This window comes from Nerophis ophidion, linkage group LG13, assembly GCF_033978795.1.
Source record: "Nerophis ophidion isolate RoL-2023_Sa linkage group LG13, RoL_Noph_v1.0, whole genome shotgun sequence".
Taxonomy (NCBI): Eukaryota; Metazoa; Chordata; class Actinopteri; order Syngnathiformes; family Syngnathidae; genus Nerophis; species Nerophis ophidion.
In genome coordinates this window covers 21,247,081-21,273,311 of record NC_084623.1, presented here as the reverse complement: position 1 = coordinate 21,273,311, position 26,231 = coordinate 21,247,081, and the positions used below count along the sequence as shown (strand labels likewise).

Here is a 26,231-nt window from a genome sequence, read left to right as displayed (position 1 = left end):
CATTGAATGAATCTGGCTGCCAAGATTGAAGATTATATATTCAAGTTGTATCCAAACTTAACTTTAAGACAAAACAGAAGGTAATCATATTTGTACAACAAAATGTTTATTTTTCCTTGCGAAAGACAGGGACATGTTATTCAGATACAAATAATAGGCAAGACCAAAAATGTTTTTAAAAATTTTATAAAAGTAAATAAATGGGACTATAATGCATTTGATAACAATGTTATGAATGTTAATGTTTTTCTTATTTTTATTCTCCTTGAGAAACCTGTATCAACATACAAACCCCGTTTCCATATGAGTTGAGAAATTGTTAGATGTAAATATAAACGGAATACAACGATTTGCAAATAATTTTCAACCCATATTCAGTTGAATATGCCACAAAGACAACATATCTGATGTTCAAACTGATAAAAAAAAAAAAAATTGCAAATAATCATTACCTTTAGAATTTGATGCCAGCAACATGTGACAAAGAAGTTGGGAAAGGTGGCAATAAATACTGATAAAGTTGAGGAATGCTCATCAAACACTTATATGGAACATCCCACAGGTGTGCAGGCTAATTGGGAACAGTTAGGTGCCATGATTGGGTATAAAAGCAGCTTCCACATAATGCTAAGTAATTCAGAAATAAGGATGGGGTGAGGGTCCCATTTTGTAAGCAAATTGTCGAACATTTTTTGAACATCGTTTCCCAACGAGCTATTGCAAGGAATTTAGGGATTTTACCATCTACGGTCCGCAAAATCATCAAAAAGTTTAGAGAATCGGGAGAAATCACTGCACGTAAGCGATGATATTACGGACTTTTGATCCTTCAGGCGACACTGCATCAAAAACCGACATCAGTGTGTAAAGGATATCACCACATGGGCTCAGGAACACTTCATAAAACCACTGTCAGTAACTACAGTTGGTCGCTACATCTGTAAGCGCAAGTTAAAACTCTACTATGCAAAGCCAAACCCATTTATCAACAATATCCTGAAACGCCGCCGGCTTGGCTGGGCCCGAGCTCACCTAAGATGGACTGCTGCAAAGTGGAAAGGTGTTCTGTGGTCTGACAAGTCCACATTTCAAATTATATTTGGAAACAGAGGACGTGGTGTCCTCCAGAACAAAAGAGGAAAATAACCGTTCGGATTGTTATAGGCGCAAAGTTCAAAAGCCAGCATCTGTGATGGTATCAGGGTGTATTAGTGCCCAAGGCATGGGTAACTTACACATCTGTGAAGGCACCATTAATGTGGAATGGTCCATACAGGTTTTGGAGCAACATATGTTGTCATCCAAGCAACGTTATCATGGACGCCCCTGCTTATTTCAGCAAGACGATGCCAAGCCATTTGTTACAACAGTGTGGTTTCGTAGTAAAAGAGTGCAGGTACTTTCCTCGCCCGCCTGCAGTCCAGACCTGTCCCCCATCGAAAATGTGTGGCGCATTATGAAGCGTAAAATACGACAGCGGAGACCCCGGACTGTTGAACGACTGAAGCTCTACATAAAACAAGAGTGGGAAAAAATTCCACTTTCAAAGCTTCAACAATTAGTTTCCTCAGTTCCCAAACGTTTATTGAGTGTTGTTAAAAGAAAAGGTGATGTAACACAGTGGTGAACATGCCCTTTCCAAACTACTTTGGCACGTGTTGCAGCCATGAAATTCTAAGTTAATTATTATTTATTAAAAAAAATAAAGTTTATGAGTTTGAACATTAAATATCTTGTCTTTGTAGTGCATTCAACTGGATATGGGTTGAAAACGATTTGCAATTCATTGTATTCCGTTTATAGTTACGTCCAATACAATTTCCCAACTCATATGGAAACTGGGTTTGTAGATTGAAGTATATGGATCTAAAGTTGAAAAAATCTCCAAACGCATCAGTGGCGTGTGTCACGACGTATGGTCTGATAACTGACTTGCTGATCCCCAACCCTCCAAACCTTGTAAACGCTGCCAGCTCTCATATGTCTATTGTCCAGACACAACCTTTAAATAGGATGGTGAGCACATTTAGGTGTGTAATGTGATCGACTCCCATTAAAGTCATAGTTTGCTCCTAAGCTTAATGATTCAAAAGCAGATGGCCTACTGTTCAGAGAAGATTAGCTATAAATCTGTAACAATTAATGCTGACAAATGGGCAATTACCTGTTTTCACATGGTATCAATGACCCGAATTCCTGTGATTTTGTGACTGTCTACATATAATTTTTAATGGTTTGGAATAATTTAGATTTCTGTCACTTTGTTTTTAAATGAAGCTGTGACTTGTTGTCAATTTGAACTAAGTTCTGTATTCTCTCATAAGAGAATCACTAAAGTAACCAGTATTACCAGTTTATGTCACTTTTCTTCAGGTTTAATATTTTGTGATGAATTTACTGAGCGCATTGCTACAACATGCATGCTCTTTGCCCTCGAAGGTTGTATTTAATAAGTCACTTAGTTGTAAATACTGTAGCTCAACATGATGAGATGCGGTTGCAAGAGAAGGTCTGGTCTGCCAGTAACAGTAAATCAATTCAGTCATTTACATCATTATAACTAGTACATAAAGCGTATGCTTCTTTTAACTTTTCATTTTAAGTCTTCAGCTTAGTAATAAGATAATAACATGGTGCAATAAGTGCCTGCCCCTTAGAAAATCAACATTCAATTGCAAAACATTGAGAATTTAGGGTTCAAATATTAAAGTGCATTTTTCCACTAGAAAATCATAAAAGTTAAAAATTACATGTGCCTCTTGATAATCTATGAAGTTAAACATAACTAATTTTGCTGTCAAGTGCTTTCATCATACTGTTCTTTTCTTAGCGCCTCTTATCAAACACTTCATCATCAGTCCTGTGGCTTTACATTTGCTGCGGTCGCCGCTATTAACACTAGGTCTTGGCTTAGCAGTACAGGCAGCTTTGTAAATCATAAATCTTCACCTAAGTGAATTTTAAGGTGACTTTTATCAGATTTTATTGTGTTGAGGCCTGTCTTAAACTTTCCCGTTTAAATTTTCTGTATAACACGTTTTTGCAAAGTACGACTGATTTGTACATCGTAAAGAAATCTGACACCGGTGGCTGCTGTTCCATGATGCGATTCTCTGTAAACAAAAGAGTGCACACGCAGGATCATGTCTTCAGAAATATGCGACCCTACCATTGGGGGGGTGTTGATGAGCCAGGCGGCACAAGCCTTAACAGAGAGATCAACGACAAACACGAGAATGATATGCGGTTATTTTTATCGGTTTATTTTTCATTATCGACTGTGACGTCATAATTGCCATTATCAGGCAATAATTATTGGCCGCCGATAATAATGCGCATCCTGAAAATGAAGGCAATATTCCCTTTCAGTGCATTGAATCAGGTCTAAAATGTTGGTTGCCATTTGTTTCCCCGCTGTGCTGTATAACCTTAAATGACCCATCATACTGTTTGCCGCTTTCCCAAAGTGTTAATATCTCTGTGACAAACCTCAACAGATTTACCCATCCTGCAATAATCTGCCACACTTAATACGTTTTCAGACGTGAATCAGGTCAGCTCATCTAATCCTGCTCGCTGCCATTCACAGAGCCTCGTGCCACATCAAACTGTGACCCTTAAAGCTTTTCTTCCTGCCAAATACTGAATTCAAATGGGAACATTTGTGAAAACACAGATTTAATTCCATAGATTACAGCTGTGGATTGTGATGAAAGAGTTTCTAAACACTGACATTTTCTTTTTGCTAAAAACTTTTTTAAAGTAGTTTATTTTTATAGATTTTTTTTATTTTTTCATTTATTGGTTACATGTTTAAAATAAACCAGATTACAGATTGTAATAATGAACTTGTTTCGAGATGTTCTTTGTCACCAACTGATACCAACTCAAGAGTCGTTTACATTTCTGACAAAACATTCTCAAAAAAAGTTATGTTACTGGTGTAAAGAAAAATATTTGTTCAAATTTTTGTAAATTTATTTAAAAAGGAATAACTGAAACATCAAAAGAAGCCGAGTGATTCTTGTGGAAGTGCCTTGGTGGTCGTTTTGATTTTAGGATTGCATGTGTCTAATATCTGGGACCAACCTTGTTATTAGCCGACTATTTGGAATATGAAATGTACGCCTATTCAGTGGCTGTAATTTAGCAGTTTGCTTTTAAATTCAGCTTGAGATACTTCAGGCTTATGCTATCTGAAAATAAAGGTGACTACTACTTTATTAAGAAATATTTATTTACGATTTGTGCTTCTAATTAGGCTGCGACAATCATAAATATTTTAATTCCATTCACTGTCAAGGGCATCAATTACACCACAGATTTTTTTTTTTAGACAGCAAATATCCATCCATCCAATTTCTACCGCCTGTCCCGTTCGTGTCGCGGGGGGTAATGTTGGAGCCTATCTCAGCTGCAGTCCGGTGGAAGGCGGGGTTCACCCTGGACAAGTCGCCACCTCATCGCAGACTGCAAATATGATATAGATAATATTAAAATAATTTACAATTATTTTAATATTATATCATATTTGCAGTAATATTAAAATAATTGTAAATTATATTAATATTATTTATATCATATTTGCAGTCTGATATATTATATATATCAGACTGCAAATATGATATAGATAATATTAAAATAATTGTAAATTCAAAAACACCAAAAAATAATAATCATCTAACTGATGTTTTAAATCTAGAAACCTGCACAATTGGCATATATATCGACAAAGTTTAGCTGGCGAACTTTGGCTAAAATGCCTTTTTGTGGTGACGAACAAGATAACTCTCTTAACTGTCTGTTGATATACAATGTTAACTTTCTCAGGCTGTAATTGTCTACATGCTTGCTGTTCAGAAGATACAATGAAATGAATATTTTAAGATTACTACCGTATTTTTCAGAGTATAAGTTGCTCCAGAGTATAAGTCGCACCTGCCGAAAATGCATAATAAAGAAGGAAAAAAACATATAAGTCGCACTAGAGTATAAGTCACATTTTTGGAGGAAATTTATTTGAAAAAACCCAACACCATGAATAGACATTTGAAAGGCAATTTAAAATAAATAAAGAATAGTGAACAACAGGCTGAATAAGTGTATGTTATATGGCGAATAAATAACCAACTGAGAAGGTGACTGGTATGTCAACGTAACATATTATGGTAAGAGTCATTCAAATAACTATAACATATAGAACATGCTATACGTTTACCAAACAATTTGTCACTCCTAATTGCTGAATCCGATGAAATCTTATACGTCTAGTCTCTTACATGAATGAGCTAAATAATATTATTTGATATTTTACGGTAATGTGTTAATAATTTCACACATAAGTCGCTCCTCAGTATAAGTCGCACCCCCGGCCAAACTATGACAAAAACTGCGACTTATAGTCCGAAAAATACAGTACTTACTTGTACATGAGGCAAATGTTTCAATTTTTATTTTGTTTGAGGAAAATATTTTAAATATTTAGGGTTGTGCGCTTGCTCAATAGCAGTGGGTATCAGACATTAATGGGTAATAGTTATTGACAGAACACTGGCCTGAAAAAACAGCAGCGATGACGTCACCAACTTCAACTTGCATCCACAAATTCGGCAAATGAATTTGTTTGCGACAAATGTTATCGATTTTTGTCGACCTGCAATGAGGTGGCGACTTGTCCAGGGTGTACCCCGCCTTCCGTCCCAAAATGCAGCTGAGATAGGCTCCAGCACCTCCCGTGACCTCAAAAGGGACAAAGCTGTAGAAAACGGATGGATGGATGAATGGATTTTTTCGACTATGTCGACAAATCATACGCCGCTAATACTTTGATCATGCATTAATTTTCTACTGCCGATAATGTTGAGGATCACAGCACAGATAAACTGTATTTATGGAAGACTACATATGTGAGCTCTGTCGCGGCCTAGGTGACATACCTACGTGCCGAGTAGGAATCCTTGTTGGTTTTATTTCTGAGCCTTCTAAAACCACAGAATTCCCAGGCACTTTACTCTTTGCAAATGTTTTTTTGCAATGTGATTTATTTAACTAATGTTTTGCTGTAGCTTGTTTACTTCAGATGCAGTCTGTAGTAATTTTTTAAAATGTATTTGTTTATGGATGGATGGATGCTGGTAATGTTCCTCGATATTTCCTTTTAGGTCTACTTCAGTTCAACAAAAATTTTGAGACTCACATATTTGATGCAGATTACTAAAAACTGTGTTGGTATAGAGATGATTTTCGACTAGTTGTTTTGCAAAAAAGCCCCTAAAACAGCAGAATGCTCCGATAAGTCTGGTAAAATAAATACACCAAAATCAAATGTCTCCTCTATAGGACACTGGTTCTGTGGAATATTTGAAATAAGAATAGTAGGGAAAGGAGAAGTCCGGCACACCTGGCCCTGGCTTACACATTCCAGTGTTGTTGCTCTGTGTGGATAGTAAATACATTACTTGCTAATTTCCTATTATTTGCTGGTTACTCTCTGTTGTAAGTTTGGGGTTCCAGTTAGACTTCTGTTGAAGTTTAGAAAGCACTTATTCTTTCATTACTTCACATTCAAGTGAGCTTAGAGGTTAGCATGACTTATCCTCTCGTCCTATCTGTGTTTTTGCTGCATGTGTTTTGGCACTACTTCTGTATTGTAGAACATTGTTGCTTTATTAAACATGATAAAATAAGTAATATTTGGGCGTTGTCCACTGATTTAGAATTGTTCACGTCCCAATTGTGATACATCTAATAATCAACAGTTTCCCACCTCAAATCTAGACTTACCCGTCAGTCATAAACTTTTTACTGTCAATTGAAGCTGAGAAATGCTGTTTAGCATCTTGTATTGAATCCAGGTCAGTTGTCCGTGCCAAAGATTCGATTGTCACAGTGTGTGGTTAGTTCATGTGTTGTGGCTTCTCAACTCTTCTTTTTCCACTGACAGGTCTTTTTCCGGATGTAGGAGGTGGTTATTTCCTCCCGAGGCTCCAGGGAAAGTTGGGACTCTTTCTAGCTATGACTGGCTTCCGTCTCAAAGGTCGTGACGTGCACAGAGCTGGTATTTCCACTCACTTTGTGGAGTCCAAGAAGGTAACTGTAAATGTATTTGGTCTTGCCTGTGAATATTTTCGTTCATCCAAATTATTGTATTCTCAGGGCATTGACTGAATCGCAATTGGACTGCTCAGGTTGTCTTAAAAGACGTTTTGCTTCTCATCTGAACAGCCTTCAACAGTTAATGCTCAAAGACTGAGGACAAATGCTGATTTATCTTGTCTTTAGACATGAACTGAGGAAGGCTGCTTTGATGAGAGGCAAAAACAACCTGAACACTCTTTGGTTGAGTTATTCTTGGAACACTTTTTATATAGAATTACATGATGAAAAAACCTTGAAGTAAACAGGATTATGCATGTGTGCTGCTGGGGAGAATTTTTTCATGGCCCTGAGAAAGGCTCCAGCGACCCCGAAAGGGATAAGCGGTAGAAAATGGACGGATGACTGCAGAAAAACTGATGTCACACAAGGCTCCATTCAAATTAAAAATGGTTAGGATTACATATACAATTAAATCCCAACCTCAACCTCACAACACCGAGCACCGTTTTTTAAATTAATTCAAATTAATTTAATCCCAAAACACCACCTTTTGAACATATAACATGCCTTCTAAAAAGAAAAACAAACTAAGTTCAGAAATATTGTTTTCAAAACAATTCAAAACAATGCAATACAAACGACTACAGTATGAACTTAGTAATGCTGTCCAATTATAAAAAATTGTAATCAGACTATGCTTTTGCATTTTGATCAATCGCGGTGGGAGAGGGGTTAGTGCGTCTGCCTCACAATACGAAGGTCCTGCAGTCCTGGGTTCAAATCCAGGCTCGGGATCTTTCTGTGTGGAGTTTGCATGTCCTCCCCGTGAATGCGTGGGTTCCCTCCGGGTACTCCGGCTTCCTCCCACTTCCAAAGACATGCACCTGGGGATAGGTTGATTGGCAACACTAAAATTGGCCCTAGTGTGTGAATGTGAGTGTGAATGTTGTCTGTCTATCTGTGTTGGCCCTGCGATGAGGTGGCGACTTGTCCAGGGTGTACCCCGCCTTCCGCCCGATTGTAGCTGAGATAGGCGCCAGCGCCCCCCGCGACCCCGAAAGGGAATAAGCGGTAGAAAATGGATGGATGGATGGCAGTAAGTTACTTGTCTATATAATTTGAATTAACTTTTAAAACGACCCCAATATTTTGACATAAATGCAAGTGTAATTTCCTTAGCAAACTCACCAGGTCCGGGGTTAAAGGTAAAGGAGCATTTGCGGTCAAAATAAATTGTTCAATTAATCTATGTTTATCCATGATTATTGCGATAAATTTTGTGATTAATTGCATAAGTTAACGCTTTAACTTAGACAGACATAGAAATAATGTAATGTTACAGCATTTTATCTAATGTAGTGTGTCTTTTGGGCTGCTTCAATGTAACAATATAAATTGTTAATGATTCGCTCGGTAAAGGGTGGAGTTCCATCTCCGGGTTGGGGAGGAGACCCTTCCCCAAGTGGAGGAATTCAAGTACATAGGAGTCTTGTTCACGAGTGAGGGAAGAGTGAATCGTGAGATCGACAGGCGGATCGGTGCGACGTCTTCAGTAATGCGGACGCTGTATCGATCCGTTGTGGTAAAGAAGGAGCTGAGCCGGAAGGCAAAGCTCTCAATTTACCGGTCAATCTACGTTCCCATCCACACCTATGGTCATGAGCTATAGATTATGACCAAAAGGACAAGATCACGGGTACAAGCGGCCAAAATTAGTTTCCTCCACCGGGTGGCGGGGCTCTCCCTTAGAGAGAGGGTGAGAATCTCTGCCCTCCGAGGGGAGCTCAAAGTAAAGCCGCTGCTCCTCCACATCGAGAGGAGCCAGATGAGGTTGTTCGGGCATCTGGTCAGGATGCCACCCGAACGCCTCCCTAGGGAGGTGTTTAGGGCACGTCTGACCCAGGACACGTTGGGAAGACTATGTCTCCCGGCTGGCCTGGGAACGCCTTCGGGAGCTGGACGAAGTGGCCGGGGAGAGGAAAGTCTGGCCTTCCTTGCTTACGCTGCTGCCTCCACGACACGACCTCGGATAAGCGGAAGAAGATGGATGGAGGTTGTTTATGTCGCACACGGACGTCTGTGAGTGATTGACCAGAGGTCATGGTTGACAACAAGTGATATGTACAGTATGTCTGTGTTTTACTCGATTATCCAGTTTATAGAGTCAGCAGACCGGTTATTCATATTTTCATGGATAAGTGTCTGTGCCTTGTCGTCTTTGGCTACATGTCGCTGAGGCTGGTTCCTGCTTTGTTTAATGCAATCTAAAGAAGCTGTGGTCGTGCTTCCTTGACGGGTTGGTTACAAGATAGGACATGTTTCTAATGGTTTGATTCTCTGATTAGGTGGGTGTCGTTCGCTTCTTTTTGCGCTCTCGTTGCACTCTCTTTGCACTTGCTTTCTCCATTGTGGTGGTTTGAGGGCGGTGTTGAAAAAAAACGAAAACTTCTAACTTACTTACTTGCAATTTGGGACACAGTAGGATGAGGTACCACTGTAGCTATAAGGAAATGTGCAGCATCTCTGTCTTTTTCTGTTATTACTATCGCATATATTGCATTCATGTCTCCTTTTATTAGATATCCCACCTAGAGAAGGATCTTCTGGACTTAAAGTCGCCCACAGTTGAGAATATTTCCAGAGTGCTAGACTCCTTCCAGAATGAGGTTAGGAACATCTTATCAGACATGCATGGTTTATATTTACATATATTTCTTGACATCAGTGTTAACTATTGGGTCCTTTTTTTTTTTACTTTCAGAGCAGCCTTGATTCTGAGAAACCGTTTGTCCTGGAGAACCACATGTCTGACATTAACCGGTAATGTTGGAATTCTGCCTGCAATTGTTTCAAACAGGCACTATTATAGTGATAATTGTTAGTTGCAATAGTATCAAAAACATGATAATGCTGTATTTTACATCCCAACAGACTGTTCACCTCTGACACTGTGGAGGGTATCATGCAGAACCTGAAGGCAGATTCTTCAGACTTTGCCAAGAAACAAATTGAGGTAATATTTTCATGGGTCTTTATTGTATCACTGTTCTTTGAGATCAATTATACATAATTTATTGCAAGCTTGATACACAGGTCAAAAAACAGCAGTAGCACACAGTCCATCAATTTGGTACAGTGTAAATCTGGTTTTAAAGGGGTCATCTTATGCAAAACCAACTTTTCTTATCTGTTGTCACCTGTTGTTTTGTATTTGGGATCCCCATAAGTCCAAAACATTGAGGCATGCCAGAGATATTTATAAAACACTTTTGGCTCTTTCCAAATGACCCGTTTGGAATTTGAGACTTACGTGACGTATTTTGCCTTAGTTATGTCAGCGAATATCTACATATACAGGGGTTTACTCAAAAAGCTTTGCTCGAGTCCACCATTTTTATTCAATTGTAACCAAAGTTGGACTCAATAAATCCTTCTTTTTCTCGATCCTCGTGTTGTGGGGGCATACTCTCTCTCTTATGCTGTTGCCATTTCTCATAACTTTTATCTGTCAGTATACTCCATACGGAAGTGCTAAAACAACAACATGGCTAAAAGACTGTAGATGCTGTTGAAGGGGGCTCTGCCTGAATAAGTGGTTTGGCTCATAATTAAGACGGGCCATGAAACGGCCCTATCTGAAAAGATAAGCGGCTTGAAGATTGTCTGTAAAACCAACATTTTGACCAAAGCACCACCATTATACCACCATTAAGACCATAAGGATGTGGTCTTAGTTTGACTGTTTTAATACCATTTGATCTTTTTCTATTGCTACAGACTTAAATTTAAAAAAGTAAAGGTTATATGCCGCCTGTAATTACTATGTTTTTCTGACTATAAGTCGCTATTTTTTTCCCATGCTTTGAACCCTGCGAATTATTAAACAATGATTATGACTTTTCTTCGCTAACGGCCATAATGTTTTGTATTCAACAAATATTTTTTTTATATAGCACAGACAGAGACACTGAAAAAGTGTATTATTGTTTGTGCTATGGCGCCATCTTTGGAACGAGTTTGCTCACTGCAGGTGCTCTGGGATTGTCTCGCAAACGCACATTGTGTGACGTGTTTAAAAATCATAGAGCTGCAACAATGCATTTATGCTGATTGTTGTAATGCATCGAACATTTTCTAGTATCCAACTCCAAACAACTCTTCCCTTAACCACAACCATCATCGCTTGCCTGCAACGGGAAGCTAACAAGCCAAATACTAAAATCTGTGAACATTGCTCCAAGTTACAGGATTTTGTGTTGATGTGTTGTGAATACAAAACTAAACATTGACTTGTGCAAAGCCTGGCATATACTCTATAATGAAACAAGGCGGCAGCAAAGAAGGACTTCCCCATGTATCCCCTCATTTATCACACACGAAAGGTCTGCCGAATAAGCTGATTTTACTACTTCCAGCGCCTACGTAAGACAACTATGTGACTTGCGTCCCATATGTAACCAAAGGATGGACAAATATACTATGTTAACAGGCTTGTAGTGGCCATAAACCTTTAGTTTCTACGGCATGGGTGCCCAAAGTGCGGCACAAGGGCTATCTGTGGCCTGTGACTCATTTTTCATTGGCCCTCGGCACATTACAAAATACAAAACCAAAAAAAAACACCAGAAAAATTTGGAAAAACCGCAAGAAACACAATGATAAAAAGCTAAAATGTTGACATCAGGCCAACCATCCATTCATTTTCTACCGCTTATTCCCTTTGGGGTCGCGGGGGGCGCTGGTGCCTATCTCAGCTATAATCGGGCGGAAGGCGGAGTACACCTTGGACAAGTCGCCACCTCATCAAAATACCAAAATATTTATTTATTTTCAAATTTGGTGGGTGCAGATTAAATACCAGTGCATTTTTGCATTTCCATTGCATTGCAAACTTCTGAATAATTTATTCAGGCTGATGACGAGTGATATTCTACATTTCTACATTCAATCAATCAATCAATCAAAATTTATTTACAAAGTGTTTTTCATACATAAAAGAAATTCAACACAAAGTGCTTTACATAGTTAAAAACAATACCCCGGTGACTCATATCTCCCATTATCACATACAGTGGGGCAAAAATGTATTTTGTCAGCCACCGATTGTGCAAGTTCTCCCACTTAAAATGATGACAGAGGTCTGTAATTTTCATCATAGGTACACTTCAACTGTGAGAGACAGAATATGAAAACAAATCCCGGAATTCACATTGTAGGAATTTTAATGAATTTATTTGTAAATTATGGTGGAAAATAAGTATTTGGTCACTTCAAACAAGGAAGATCTCTTGCTCTCACAGACCTGAAGCGCTGGGGGCGCTGGTGCCTATCTCAGCTACAATCAGGCGGAAGGACGGTTACACCCTGGACAAGTCGCCACCTTATCGCAGGGCAAACACAGAGAGACAGACAACATTCACATTCACACACTAGTGCCAATTTTAGTGTTGCCAAACCATTTATTTATTGAATCAAGAATATTGAAATGTAATGATTTTTTTATTTGCAAACAGTTAAAATAATATACTGTGAAAACTATAACCTGCTACCCAAGAATGTACAACGATACTTCTCAACGAAAAATGAGACAAATATTTTTTAGAGAAAAATGTAACCTAAACTAAAGACTTTTACCATATTAGTATGTGGAATTAAATTATGAAATTGATTAAGTAAACAAGTGAAACAATGTCCTAATATGATCCTCTTAAAGAAACTGTTTAAACTACACGTGTTTACAAAATACAAAGAAGAGTAATACTGGTAAATGTCTTTAACACGAGTAAAAAAATAAATTAAAAAAAGATATCTATCTCATCAAAAGTGACTTACTTTGTTATGAAGAAAACTGTTGTTTTAACAGTGCACCGATTTTAATGTGTACATTTTTTAAAATGTGTACATACAGAGAACAGTCACTGAACAAAGTAATTGATAGGGATTGGAAAAGGGTTAGGATTAAATGAGCACTGCTTCTTCCTACTCCTTTTTTGGACATGCTGTAATGAAAATGTAAAGATGTGATGCAACATTTTGAAACTATATATGTTCAAATAAAACCAATCTGAAAGTACTATTATGATCCGCTTCAAATAATTGTTCAAACTCCAAGTGTTTAAAAAGTACAAACAAGAAGAATCCTGACAAACATCGTGAGACTTAATGAAAAAAATAGATAAGCTTATTAATCTCATTATGGGATTCACAACATACACTATTTAACTATTTATTGATGAACAATTAATTTATTATGTATTTGTTTATTTAGATTCTTAGCACTGGATTTGAACAAATGTGTTAGAAATTGCTATTAAATTGCTATAAACTTTGCGTCTTCCTACCCCTTTTCGGATATGCTACAATGTGAAACTGGAAATATGTGATATACCATTTTGTTACTTTTTGCAGGCTCCAAATTAATTAAACAGTAACCATAATATGATGATGAAAAATAATTGCGTGTGCAAAACCGTTAGTGCGGAAGCTTTTATCTTATTCACACAGTAAGGGAGATGTATTTTCTGTTGTCTTACCATCTGGCAAACCTCTGTGAAGGCACTGGAACAGAGCCAGGTCATGCCAGCGTGTGTTAGTAATTAGCTGTTACCTCAATTAAATCCCTAATGGGGTTAGTCTCATCCTGGTCTTGTGCCTTCTTGGCTTGACCACAGTCCCTCATGTGGGATTTAAGAGTGGCTGCGTTTCACAAAGTAGCTTCAGTAAAACTAATTTTCCTAATTCTGTTTTTTGCCTAATACCCATTTGCATCGTCCAATGAGGTCAATCCAAGGAGAGATTATACAAATACCTCAGATTATACACCCTTCCCCCCACATGCTTTGTTCTCCTGATCACACTGGTTTAATAATCCAAAACCACTTTACAATTGATAAAAATCCCCCACTGACAGATGATCAGTGCAGATTCCAGATATGTTGCAGATACATGTTGCCCCTTTTTTTGTCTTCGAGTAAATAAACATTTTCGAACATAAAAATACAATTCTCATTTGACATTGCAGTTTACAGTTTCACTTCCTCAGATTTATCTATCTTTAACACCTTCAACCATCCATTTTGTACCGCTTATTCCCTTTGGAGCCGCGGGGGCGGGGGGCCTTGTGTCTATCTCAGCTAAAATCGGGCGGAAGGCGGCGTACACTCTGGACAAGTCGCCACCTCATCGCAGGGCCACCTTCAGCATGTAAAGCTCAATTTAATGAATTTGAATATCTTTTAAAATGTCAATTAGTTCAGTAGTTCAATTCAAACAATGAAATTTACAAAGTCTGTTTATATTCTTCGTCAAATTTTATAGCTTGTCAAAAAGTTCAAGACATCTGTTTTTGTATGGCCCACTTTTGATTTATGCGCTTTTTGCCAAAATTATCCCTAGTTTTTGTTTACCGTTTCGGTAATCGTACAGTCAAACAATGTGCGTAACAAAGTCATTTGTTTGCCATCATATAATTCCGCAGATTTGAGTACTTAAATAGAAAAAAATATTGGTGTCTACGTTTTTAAGTACAGCTACAAAATAATCCACAGAAAGTTGCTAGTAGAAATGGGTACCAAAACCTGGTGCCAAATTATTTAGTCTCACCCACCTGCAACAAGTGCTTGGCAGTGATATTGTGCAAGTAACATCTTTTAAGTCATATAGTAGTAGTTATATTGTACAAGTAAGGTTTTATGAGTAATGCAGTAGTAGTAGTAATGATATTGTACAAGTAACGTCTTGTAAGGAATGCAGTAGGTCTTACAAGTGATGTAGTAGTGATATTGTATAAGTACAAGTAATGTAGTGATAGTGACATTGTACAAGTAACATATTGTTAGTAATGTAGCAGTAGTAGTAGTGATATTGTACAAGTAACATATTGTAGGTAATGTATTAAAAGTAAGGTACAAGTAAAGTCTCGTAAGTAATGTAGCGTCCCAACAGAAGCATACAGAGTCTGACTCTGGGTCTTTATTGCCAACCTTAACATAGAAACAGCAGTCCCCATTACACCGCTAGAAGCCACCATTAGCAGCTACAACAACACGGCACTTGCTTGTTATGCACCAATGACGGTTACGGCGAGAAACATTTTTTCATGAACCACCGGAATTGTGAGCATCAACATTACAACATAAGCAAGTTGTTTTATTGCACATTCTTTATCTTCTATTATGCTGTAATAGTTTTGTCAATTTTTTGTTGATTATATTTCCTATTTTTGAATGTATTACCTAGTTACCATTGAAATGTATTTACTTATAGTACTTCAATTACTACTCTGTTGAACTTGAATGTCACAAACTTCGGCACTGAGAGGGACCAGTGTTAGTAAATGGATGCATGAATGGATGAATGTTTTTTTTCTTTGTTTTTTACAAAAATGTGCATTTTATATTTTTCTAAGCACTGGCACCGTTTTAAAAGTACGGATTTCGTACGGGGATTGATTAGAATGTGAAGGCCCAAAGGCCATTATAAGTTTTGAGTGCTATCAATTTGATAGAATGTGATAAGCACTATTGAACTTAATAAAGAACTCGTGGCTTCCACTTTCCTTTACTCTTCTATTTGCTTCTCGTCATCTTTGCAAACAAGATTCTTCAATAAATTTAAATAAAAGTGATTGTAAATGTTAATTTATACATTCTAAGTATTTTGAATTGTTATTGCATGTAAAATTCTAATTATTGTCTATAAAATGTTTGGGTGTCGGGTTTTACATGATTTCTTTAATGGGGAAAATGCTTTGGTTTTTATACAATTAGGTTTTTGTCCAACTATAGTAATGCATTACAAACAAAAATGTATCTGCTTAATATTGTTAACTACTAGGTTTGTGATCTAGTCCAAAAATTAACTGCAAACAATTAACAGAACCTTTACTTTAATTGGTCTCTAAGTCTAAATTGAAATCCTGCAAATCAAACAACTTTTACAGGTTATTCTACAGTAATTTATTGAGATGTTTGTTTTACCAGATTATAATTGCTGCACAACAGGTAGACAGGGAGAGCAAAGAGAGTGGAAAACACAAACAGTAAAAACTACAACTCAAGGATTGTTTGTTTGCTCAATGTAGTGAATTGTTTCTGCACCCAACAGAGAAACATCACTAAAGCAAAATGCTTCCACCCCCATGTTTTTGCTGTAATTGTATTTTTGGAGGTTCCTCTGTATGTCCGTCAATTATAGACCGCAGAAATGTGTTTTACAGCGTTTTTGGGAAAAAAAAATAAGTGAATGAGCAACCTATCAAATCAGCTTTTCTTTTACATGCGTGTTCTCCTGTAGATATTATCCCGGATGTCTCCCACCTCCCTGAAAATAACCTACAAGCAGCTGCAGGCCGGTGCTACGCTCAGCCTACAGGACGTGTTCGTCATGGAATATCGCCTGAGCCAGGCCTGTTTGGTAAAGGCCTCCACAATTGCCAACATGTCAAGTTGTAATCACCTCTTCCTGTTTAGAAGAATACCTTTCATTTCAACACATTGTTTCCATGCAGTAACGCATGTTACAAACAACGCATGTTCTTTCTAACAGCACCTTAATGGACGGATATAGGACATTTTGCAGTATGAGGAGTTGAAGTTACATCTGCTCATCAATTCTACCTAAATGTATAGATACATCAATGTACACCAGGGCTATTCAACTGGCGGCCCGGGAATACAGAGTGATAGATAGATGGATCGATAGATAGATAGTACTTTGATTCCTTTAGGAAAGTTCCCTCAGGAAAATTAAAATTCCAGCAGCAGTGTACATAATTGATATCGAATTTAAAAAGTAAATAATGGGGGTATAAATGGAAATATAATTGTAACCAAATTGGCCCCTGAGTTCAGTTCAAAACTTGTGAGCAAATTCCTAAAAACCTGAGCGTGCTCCTGTTGTATGGAGGAACTTTGACCACTATAAACAAAATGGGCAGAGCCTTGCATTAACATTTTAAACTTTGCTATCAAACAGAACACTGGGGCCTAAATTTGTGATTTACATAACTGAGGCGATCCTCAAAGGTACCCCTTTGAGTCCTTTCCTTTTTGGACCAATTTATTTAACGAAGATGTCGCTGTAGTTTGTTTAGTTCAGATGCAGTCAGTAGTCATTTGTTAAACGTCCTTCGTTACAGTGGGGTAAAAAAGTATTTAGTCAGCCACCGAGTTCTCCCACTTAAAATGATGAGAGGTCTGTAATTTTCATCATAGGTACACTTCAACTGTGAGAGACAGAATGTGAAAAAAAAATCCAGGAATCCACATTGTAGGAATTTATTTGTAAATTATGTTGGAAAATAAGTATTTGGTCAACCATTCAAAGCTCTCACTGATGGAAGGAGGTTTTGGCTCAAAATCTCACGATACATGGCCCCATTCATTCTATCCTTAACACGGATCAATCGTCCTGTCCCCTTACCAGAAAAACAGCCCCAAAGCATGATGTTTCCACCCCCATGCTTCACAGTAGGTGTGGTGTTCTTGGGATGCAACCCATTTGTAACCTATACGTTCTACAAATCAATGCAATAAATATATATATGGGGTGTTATGGGCTAGGAACAGAAGACTAGTTTCAACTCGTAGAGAGAGGCAGAGCTTGAATTGTAGTTTGGTTGACACCGTGTATTAGAGAATTAGTGATGGACTGCAGATATACAGTATACACACACAATGAGTTGAATGGCCATTCAACATGAAAACAATTTAAAGAGAAAAAACACAGGTACTTTATACATATATACAATTCCATTTAACTAATCAGTCTCTGGATCTTGTTTAAATCTCAGTTCAGATAATTGTTCTTGGGAAAAAAAGGATGGCAGTACAGTCCATGTGCTGCAGGTAAGGTATTAATTGTAAAGGGTTGGCTCAAGAGCCTCCTACCAGCCCAGACAGAGCAGGTGGTGAGGTTCCTGGCTGGAATCTTCCAAACTTGATCCTTGGACTAGGTGATTATTTTCCTTAGCTCGCCATTAAAAAGAGAAGCCTGGCCTGTGTAAGAGCCAGAACCATTCTTATATATCCATGTGTACACAAATCTTCATTAAATAACACTAAGTTGCGTTATCTAGTATTCATAATATATTATCCAACAATATACCATCAAGTATTCATAATATATTATTCAATAAAATATTATCAAGTATTCATAATAAATATTCAATAATTTCAAACTTTTTCGTCAATATTCCATCCATTTTCTACCGCTTATTCCCTTTTTGGGGTCGCGGGGGGCGCTGGCGCCTATCTCAGCTACAATCGGGCGGAAGGCGGGGTACACCCTGGACAAGTCGCCACCTCATCGCAGGGCCATTTCGTCAATATTGTACAATATAAATCAATAAACATATCAGAATCACAATATGCAATAAAATGCTAAAATAACCATTAGCAGCATAATTATGACCTATACAAACCAGTCAGTGCACTAAATGTGCTTATGATCTAAACACATAAAAGTACATTCAATACACAAATGTGATCATTAGTTGAAGTCATAAACCTTTTATATGGAGGATTGAGAATATGCCACAAAGATGTTGCAATGAAGAAAGATGAATGCTTCAAGTGCTATTGTCATAAATATGGACTCACCAATTGAGCTTCTACAGTCAAACACAGCTTAATGACAAATAATCTGGCGCTGGAAGTCGGCTCTATAAAGTTACAAAGTAGGCATGTAGTTTAAAAAACCGTCAGCACAATATTTCAGGTGAAAACAAGGTTTAATACCTACCTCGAGCAGAAATGCAATCGATCTCTCATGTCCTGTCTCCTGGCTACTTCCTGCTATCGGCTTATAAGCACCACCAATTGGACCGTGGAGGTCACGTGACAGGGGAGGAGTGCGCCGAGTTGCCAAAGATTAAGTACAGCAAGAGCATACCAGTCATTTCCGGCTACCGGTATATACCTACAGCTGATTGGACTGTGGCGGTCACGTGACTAGGAATTCCGCAAAGAGTAAATAGAAAGACAAGAGCTTAATAGTCTCCGCAAATGTATTTGACACCTGCGTTACACATTACTCTTCTTCCTCTAAACACGACGAGTTGAGTTTATACCAAAAGTTTCTATTTTGGTTTCATCTGACCACATGACATTCTCCCAAGCCTCTACTGTATCATCCATGTATCCATTTTGGTACAAACTCAACTCGTCGTGTTTGGAGGAAGAAGAATACTGAGTTGCATCCCAAGAACACCACACCTACTGTGAAGCATGGGGTGGAAACATCATGCTTTGGAGCTGTTTTTCTGCTAAGGGGACAGGACGATTGATCCGTGTTAAGGAAAGAATGAATGGGGCCATGTATCGTGAGATTTTGAGCCAAAACCTCCTTCCATCAGTGAGAGCTTTGAATGGTTGACCAAATACTTATTTTCCACCATAATTTACAAATAAATTATTTAAAATTCCTACAATGTGAATTCCTGGATTTTTATTCACATTCTGTCTCTCACAGTTGAAGTGTACCTATGATGAAAATTACAGACCTCTGTCATCATTTTAAGTGGGAGAACTTGCACAATCGGTGGCTGACTAAATGCTTTTTTGCCCCACTGTATATTAGTGGTGCTCCTCATGGTTCCAGTTTAGGTCCTTTGTTTTTCATCTTTTGGGTTATTTAAATGGTGGCCTGTGAGTTCAGTTCAAAAAAACCTGCTAGACATTTTTGCAGCAGATTTTTAATAACCTTATAGAGTGCTGTCATTAAAATGATCTTTGATTAGCTTTTTTGCTATAAAAAAGAAAATCAAAAATCTCCTGTAAAGGATGCTGGTTCATATAAAATATGACTATTTTTGAAGGGAGAAGTCCGGCGCCCCGGTCCTTAGCTTTCTGAAAATGTGGCCACTAAAGCAATTTAGTTGAATAGCCCTGATTTACACCAACACATTAGGATGTGTGTGTTACTTGCGCCGTCATTTAAGTGCATTGTTAATAATGATGTGACTGTTGATGTTTCATAAGCTACAATCTATGTGTTTGTGCAACTTACTGTAAATGCATCACATCAATTCTAAATTGTTCAGTTTCATTCAAGACTAACACTGCGTGTGATGTAATATAACCATGCTGAGCTAATGAAGATTCTCGCTCATTTTATTGTTTTTGTGGCTTTGCAGCGGGGCTGTGACTTTTACGAGGGTGTAAGAGCTGGTAAGTTGCAATTACTTTCAAATATTTATTAAGGTTTTATAAGACGATTATTTTTTAGGGGTCCCAAAACATCCAAATCTCTTATTTACAGCAACTATGAATACATTTTTAAAACCCAGTGTAGAGGTGTACCCTGCCTCTTGTAGGAAGTCGGCTGGGATAGGCTCCAGCTTTCTCGCAACCTTATTGGGGATAAGGGGTTTAGAAAAGAGATGTTTTTTTTTAAATGCGCTTTTTTATGCCACCTCCGCACTTAATACATTCATCAGCAGCAAAGAGGAGGTTTGTAACTTGTTGTGAAAAGTTTTTATTCAAATTTAGATCCCAAATAAAATATTGTTTTGATTCGATTCTGAATCAAAACGTCACCCATTGGATCGGAATTGATTTGAACTGGGTGCTGTTGAAAGATTCACGTTTATTAATAAAGTTAACCTTTACTAACTTATACATGGCAAAAGTTAATGGCTAGCTTCTATATCAGAGATTTTTTTGAAAAACTAATAAAGCTAAAGATGTAATAGTAGATTGAAATCTCAGTAATTTACAGCTGTTTACTAAAAATATACAGTTTATTATTCCATTTAACGTACTGAACGGAACGTAATGATCCATTTTGAGTATTTTAATTCAGTTTTCAACATAAGTTAAAGGGGAACTGCCCTTTTTATCATTCACGATTCCTATGTGAGACAAGAACACACATATTTTTCTCTTTTTTATGCATTCTGATTTGTAATATTCGGCCCATACTTCACACATACTTGCCAACCTTGAGACCTCCAAATTCGGGAGATTGGGGGAGAGGGGGTGTTTGAGGTGGTGGGGCGTGGTCTTGAGGTGGGCGGGGCTTGGTGCTAGCGGGGTTGTATATTGTAGCGTCCTTGAAGAGTTAGTGCTGCAAGGGACTCTGGGTATTTGTTCTGTTGTGTATATGTTGTGTAACAATGCGGATGTTCTCCCGAAATGTGTTTGTCATTCTTGCTTAGTGTGGGTTTACAGTGTGGCGCATATTTGTAACAGTGTTAAAGTTATTTATACAGCTAATAAGTTGATCGACACAAAAAGACGCTCTTTTGCGTCACCTTTTTTTAATATTTTACCTCAGGGAGGATTATGCTGAATTCATCATCTAAACGGAAAAAACAAGTCTTGAGAGCAGACGTTCTTTTAAATGTGATTTTAATTATGTTCATAGTTTGAATTTCTTGTTTAGCACTTAGCAATACTGTTACATGATGCTTGGTGTTTCACTATAATATGATCTGCTAAGCACCCAGAGTCCAAAACCTTTAGCTAATCCTCCTTATGTTCAGGCTCAAACACATAAAGTTCTGGTTCATCATTTGTCCCAAAGTAGTCGTCGTTCTTTGCCATGATCAGTAATAGACTAGTTGATATTTGGATAGTGAATGTTGTGATGCGCTCTGTAAAATCAGTGCACATTTGTAATGCTTAAACCAAAATACGTAAATCTTCCATTTTATTATTAATATGCCTGTTACTAAATTACATATATACTTACAACATGTATATAAAAGGTTGATGGAGGTTTTTGTATGATTTAGAGCGCTTTATAGGCAGAATAGATCAAATCCCCATTACTCACATTGTTAACCGTCTACTACAAGCCATATATTACAAATTAGAATACATAAAAAAAGAGAAACAACATATACGTTCTCGTCTCACACAGGAATTGTGAATGAGAGGCAACATTTAGAAAAATAATTCCAGTTCCCCTTTAAGTGATATTTCTTGCTTTACGTTTTACCAAGCTTCAGTTCCTCCAGGATTTGGCAACGTTACAACTGTGCCGATGTATGCGAATTCAACCAAGCCCTGCAAGTTTCTCCAATTCCCGCAACGTCCAGGCACATTTTGGCCTATCATCATTTTGCCCAATTCAATTTTTTCCTGAACTGCGCTCAAACGTGCACGTCAAATGTAAAAGTTTCTAGTGCACTGAAAAGCTGTTTGTAGCTAAGGATCTTTTACATTAACAACCCAAAGCTCCATCACTTCTCCATTCTATTCATTTACACTTTGGACATATTACAGTATCTTACATTCATTACGTTTCTATGCACTAATTTAGTCTGATTTCTCATATAGTAATTTTTTTTGTATTTTAACACCTACATGTGTCCCTACACACACTCTAATGCGACTATTGGTCATACCCTGTGTGCACTCGGGAGGCGCCTATTTCCTTTTAGCGAGAATAATGTATTGCTTTTCCAGGTTGATCTATGATGTCTCACCAGGCATTTGCTGCTCGTTAAGTTAACAGCCTAGCACTGTTGTACATGATGTCTGCTGTAATATTGACACAGATTAGAAATTTTACGTCTCTGATGGGGATGCTGATGTTAAATAGCAGACAGCATAAATAAATTATCATTATTGTACTACGAACATGACACGACTACAAGTTAAAGTTAAAGTACCAATGATTGTCATACACAATTATTCTCTGCATTTGACCCATCACCCTTGATCACCCCCTGGGAGGTGAGGGGAGCAGTGGGCAGCAGCGGCACCCCGCCCGGGAATCATTTTTGGTGATTTAACCCCCAATTCCAACCCTTGATGCTGAGTTTCAAGCAGGGAGGCACAAGAATTGAATCGGAGCAGATGCAGCAAAGAAAGACTTTTGAAATTACAATGACAATAAAGGGAATCAATCTACTGTATATACTGTAGCCAGTGGTTCTCAAACTTTTTTTTTACCAAGTATCACCTCAGAAAACTCTTATCTCTCCATGTAGCTCTATAATGACCATCATTAAAATGTAGTAGCATAGTAGGCCTAAATATTCATTAAAAACAAGGCAGTGGGTTTTATTTTACGACTATATTTGATATTTTTGCTCACTGTAACATTACACATAGTAGGTACAGTAACACTGTTTGAATACAGGAAAATAAAACATGTCAGGTCATTAAAATATTTGATGAAGTAATTTTTTTGAGAACTACTAGATGGACCCTGCGTACTACACATAATCTAGACAGATTATGTGTGGTTTCCACGACCACACATTTCAGTATGTCAAAGAACACTTAAAACATTGCTCACAAATTTGTAAAATATGTAGTTAATGCGATGTAAGACAAAATTTTTTTTTTTTTTTTTTTTTTAAGGTGCCACAAACTGAAGCATTTTAGGCTGCAACAATCACAAAAGTCCCAAAAATTCTGAAGGGACTGATCATGCTTCTTAGCTACTTAGCAGTTGTTTGACCCGCTTTTAGTCATGAACATTATTTTGAAAATAACATCACAACTTTTCCTTCTCGTAAGGCTATGTTTACACTTATTGTGCGGTACTAAATAAGAACAGATTGCCAAAGCACTCGGGATGGGTACCTCACATTTGAACAGCTACTCAATGGTACCAAATTTCCATACCTGTGTGTGTGTCCACCTGGTAATAAATTTTAATTTGTTTAATATTAAATATCATCTCTATTAAACATTTAACATTGAGCTAATGTTATATCTTGTTTGCATGCATTTATTTCAGTTTTTTTAGGTGTGTTGCCGTAGTCAGGAAGTAGTCTTTGCCATTATTTTGAATGGGCCAGTCCTGTCTTTGTTGAGCCCTACAAAGTGTTTATACTTATTGTACTTATTACACACCAGTGGTTTGAATGTAACATGCCTCTTATTTGTAGTTTCCATGAACAAATGTAAAATTGTTAGTGCTACTCAGTAGCACTAACAAAAGTTTGGACACACCTCATTCAATGCGTTTTCTTTATTTTCATGACCATTTACATTATAGACTGTTACTGAATGTATCAAAACTGTGGAGTTATGTACCTAACAAAAAGGTGGAATAACTGAAAACATATTTTATATTCTAGTTTCTTCAAAATAGCCACCCATTGCTCTGATTACTGCTTTGCACACTTTTTGCATTCTCTTGATGAGCTTCAAGAAGTAGTCACCTGAAATGGTTTTCCAACAGTCTTGGAGTTCCCAGAATTGTTTATCACCTGTTGGCCCCTTTGCCTAATCCGAGCAAAGGTTGGCTATTTTGAAGAAAGTAGAATATTTAAAAAAATTCAGTTATTTCCTCTTTTTTGTTAAGAACATAACTCCACATGTATTCATTCATAGTTTGGAGGCCTTCAGTGACAATCTACAATGTAAAAAGCCATGAAAATAAAGAAAATGCAATGAATGAGAAGGTGTGTGTCTAATCTTTTGGCCTGTACTGTATATGTAAATTAGCATTAAGCAAGCACATGTTTAAAAGTGGTGTTTTACTTTTCAGTGTTTTCAATCAGGCATACTTGCTTTGTTGGCTTACATAGTATAAATACGCCATTTTGCTTACTAAGTGTTTGATCTGTTGCTGAGTCTTCAACCAGACGTGACGCCACATGCAACAAAATCGAAATATGGTACCGCTTGATTTTATGTGAAAAGGTACTTAGTAGTACCGACAGAATTCAATCGATACATGTAAACGCACCAAATTCAGTACCCATCCCCAGTGCTAATATTACTTCTGAGGTTGATGTGTCTCTGAGATCTTTTTTTAAGTTAACATATTTCTGTTTTAGTTCTGGTTGACAAGGATCATAATCCCAAATGGAACCCACCAACTTTGGAGGAGGTGTCTGACCAGAGTGTGGACCAGTGCTTCGCTTCGCTTGGAGAGATGGATATGTCTTTTTAATGTCATCCGACACCTTCACACTTGGAGCACATTAGGATTGTAAAGAAAAAACTAAATAATGTACGGTATGCTCGGGATAGGTTGATTGGCAACACTAAATTGGCCCTAGTGTGTGAATGTGAGTGTGAATGTTGTTTGTCTATCTGTGTTGGCCTTGCAATGAGGTGGCGACTTGTCCAGAGTGTAACCTACCTTCCGCCCGATTGTAGCTGAGATAGGCGCCAGCGCACGCCGCCACCCCGAAAGGGAATAAGCGGTAGGAAATGGATGGATGGATGGCATGTGCGTATGCATGCGTGTGGACAAAATTCATCAAAGCAAGGAAATAATGATTGACATTTTTTCTAGAATTGTGCAACACTACTCCAATATTATTCTCTTGCTCTTTTGTGTCTGTTAATCAAGAAATTACTGGATACCATCCTGTGATCATCGATAAAACTGCTAAAATGTTTTAATTTTCACACAGGCCAAAAATGTTTTGATATTTTTACAATACCACATTGCAGATGTAATCCTAAACTGTAATGATACCTTAAATTTTCAAAATCATGTATTTACATTTTTTAGAAATAAAGAATGCATTAAAATGTATGTTATTAGAAGACAGGAATCAAATGGTTTACAGCCTGTAGCAATTTACACAGATATTATTGGTGAGTCAATTAAAGCTGACCAGGGACATAAGCATCCCCTTTATTGCCATGGCAACTTTGGATCTTCATCTCCCAGTACTTATTAGTGTTCAACATGACTGTACATTCATTTAGTTTCCGGCAACGCTTTGTCAGCTAAATTAGCTGCTGTAAAAGGTTGTATTTACCACTTAACAACTGTTGGGGGCACCGAGGGGTAAACAGAATGATGTTTACTGACAGTCCTGCAGGAAGTTGTATATGAGGTGACAATGTCAATGATGAATGTTTTGTGTAAATGTGAGACTAAAGTCAAAGTTTAAAGTCGTTTATTCTTTATTTCTTGGCAGTGCTGTGATGAGCCGCTTGTTCACACACACATCTCCTTATATGGATCATACAGCTGCAATGATGGCTCGCATCTCAGCTTTGTGTTCTCTCAAGTCCAAGCAACACTTTCCAAACACCTTTAAATCATCAATGTGTATAAAGCCTAATCCAATTACAGCTCAAAACCGAGGGCCAAGACGTAGTGGTGGAAAAAATGTCCTAAGAAAGGAGGCGGCACTCGAAACCCGCTAGCTGTTATTATTAAGATATAAAAATTAGGGGGTGTACCGATGTGTTATTGACATT

The 26,231-nt window shown here is 37.7% G+C and overlaps 1 protein-coding gene across 2 annotated transcripts in view; it reads left to right on the top strand.

The window, feature by feature from the left end:
* hibch (3-hydroxyisobutyryl-CoA hydrolase) overlaps positions 1–25,922 on the top strand; it is a 38,339-nt gene extending 12,417 nt beyond the window's left edge. Inside the window, exons 8-14 of one of the 2 annotated variants that reach the window (XM_061918573.1) lie at positions 6,944–7,089; positions 9,678–9,764; positions 9,860–9,918; positions 10,030–10,111; positions 16,393–16,512; positions 20,234–20,267; positions 24,845–25,922. In XM_061918573.1, the coding sequence (XP_061774557.1) occupies positions 6,944–7,089; positions 9,678–9,764; positions 9,860–9,918; positions 10,030–10,111; positions 16,393–16,512; positions 20,234–20,267; positions 24,845–24,960 (644 nt within the window). In that variant the 3' untranslated portion in view covers positions 24,961–25,922. The remainder of the gene's footprint in view (positions 1–6,943; positions 7,090–9,677; positions 9,765–9,859; positions 9,919–10,029; positions 10,112–16,392; positions 16,513–20,233; positions 20,268–24,844) is intronic. The other variant, XM_061918574.1, reaches the window with a different exon arrangement.
* The last annotated feature ends 309 nt before the right edge of the window (positions 25,923–26,231 follow it).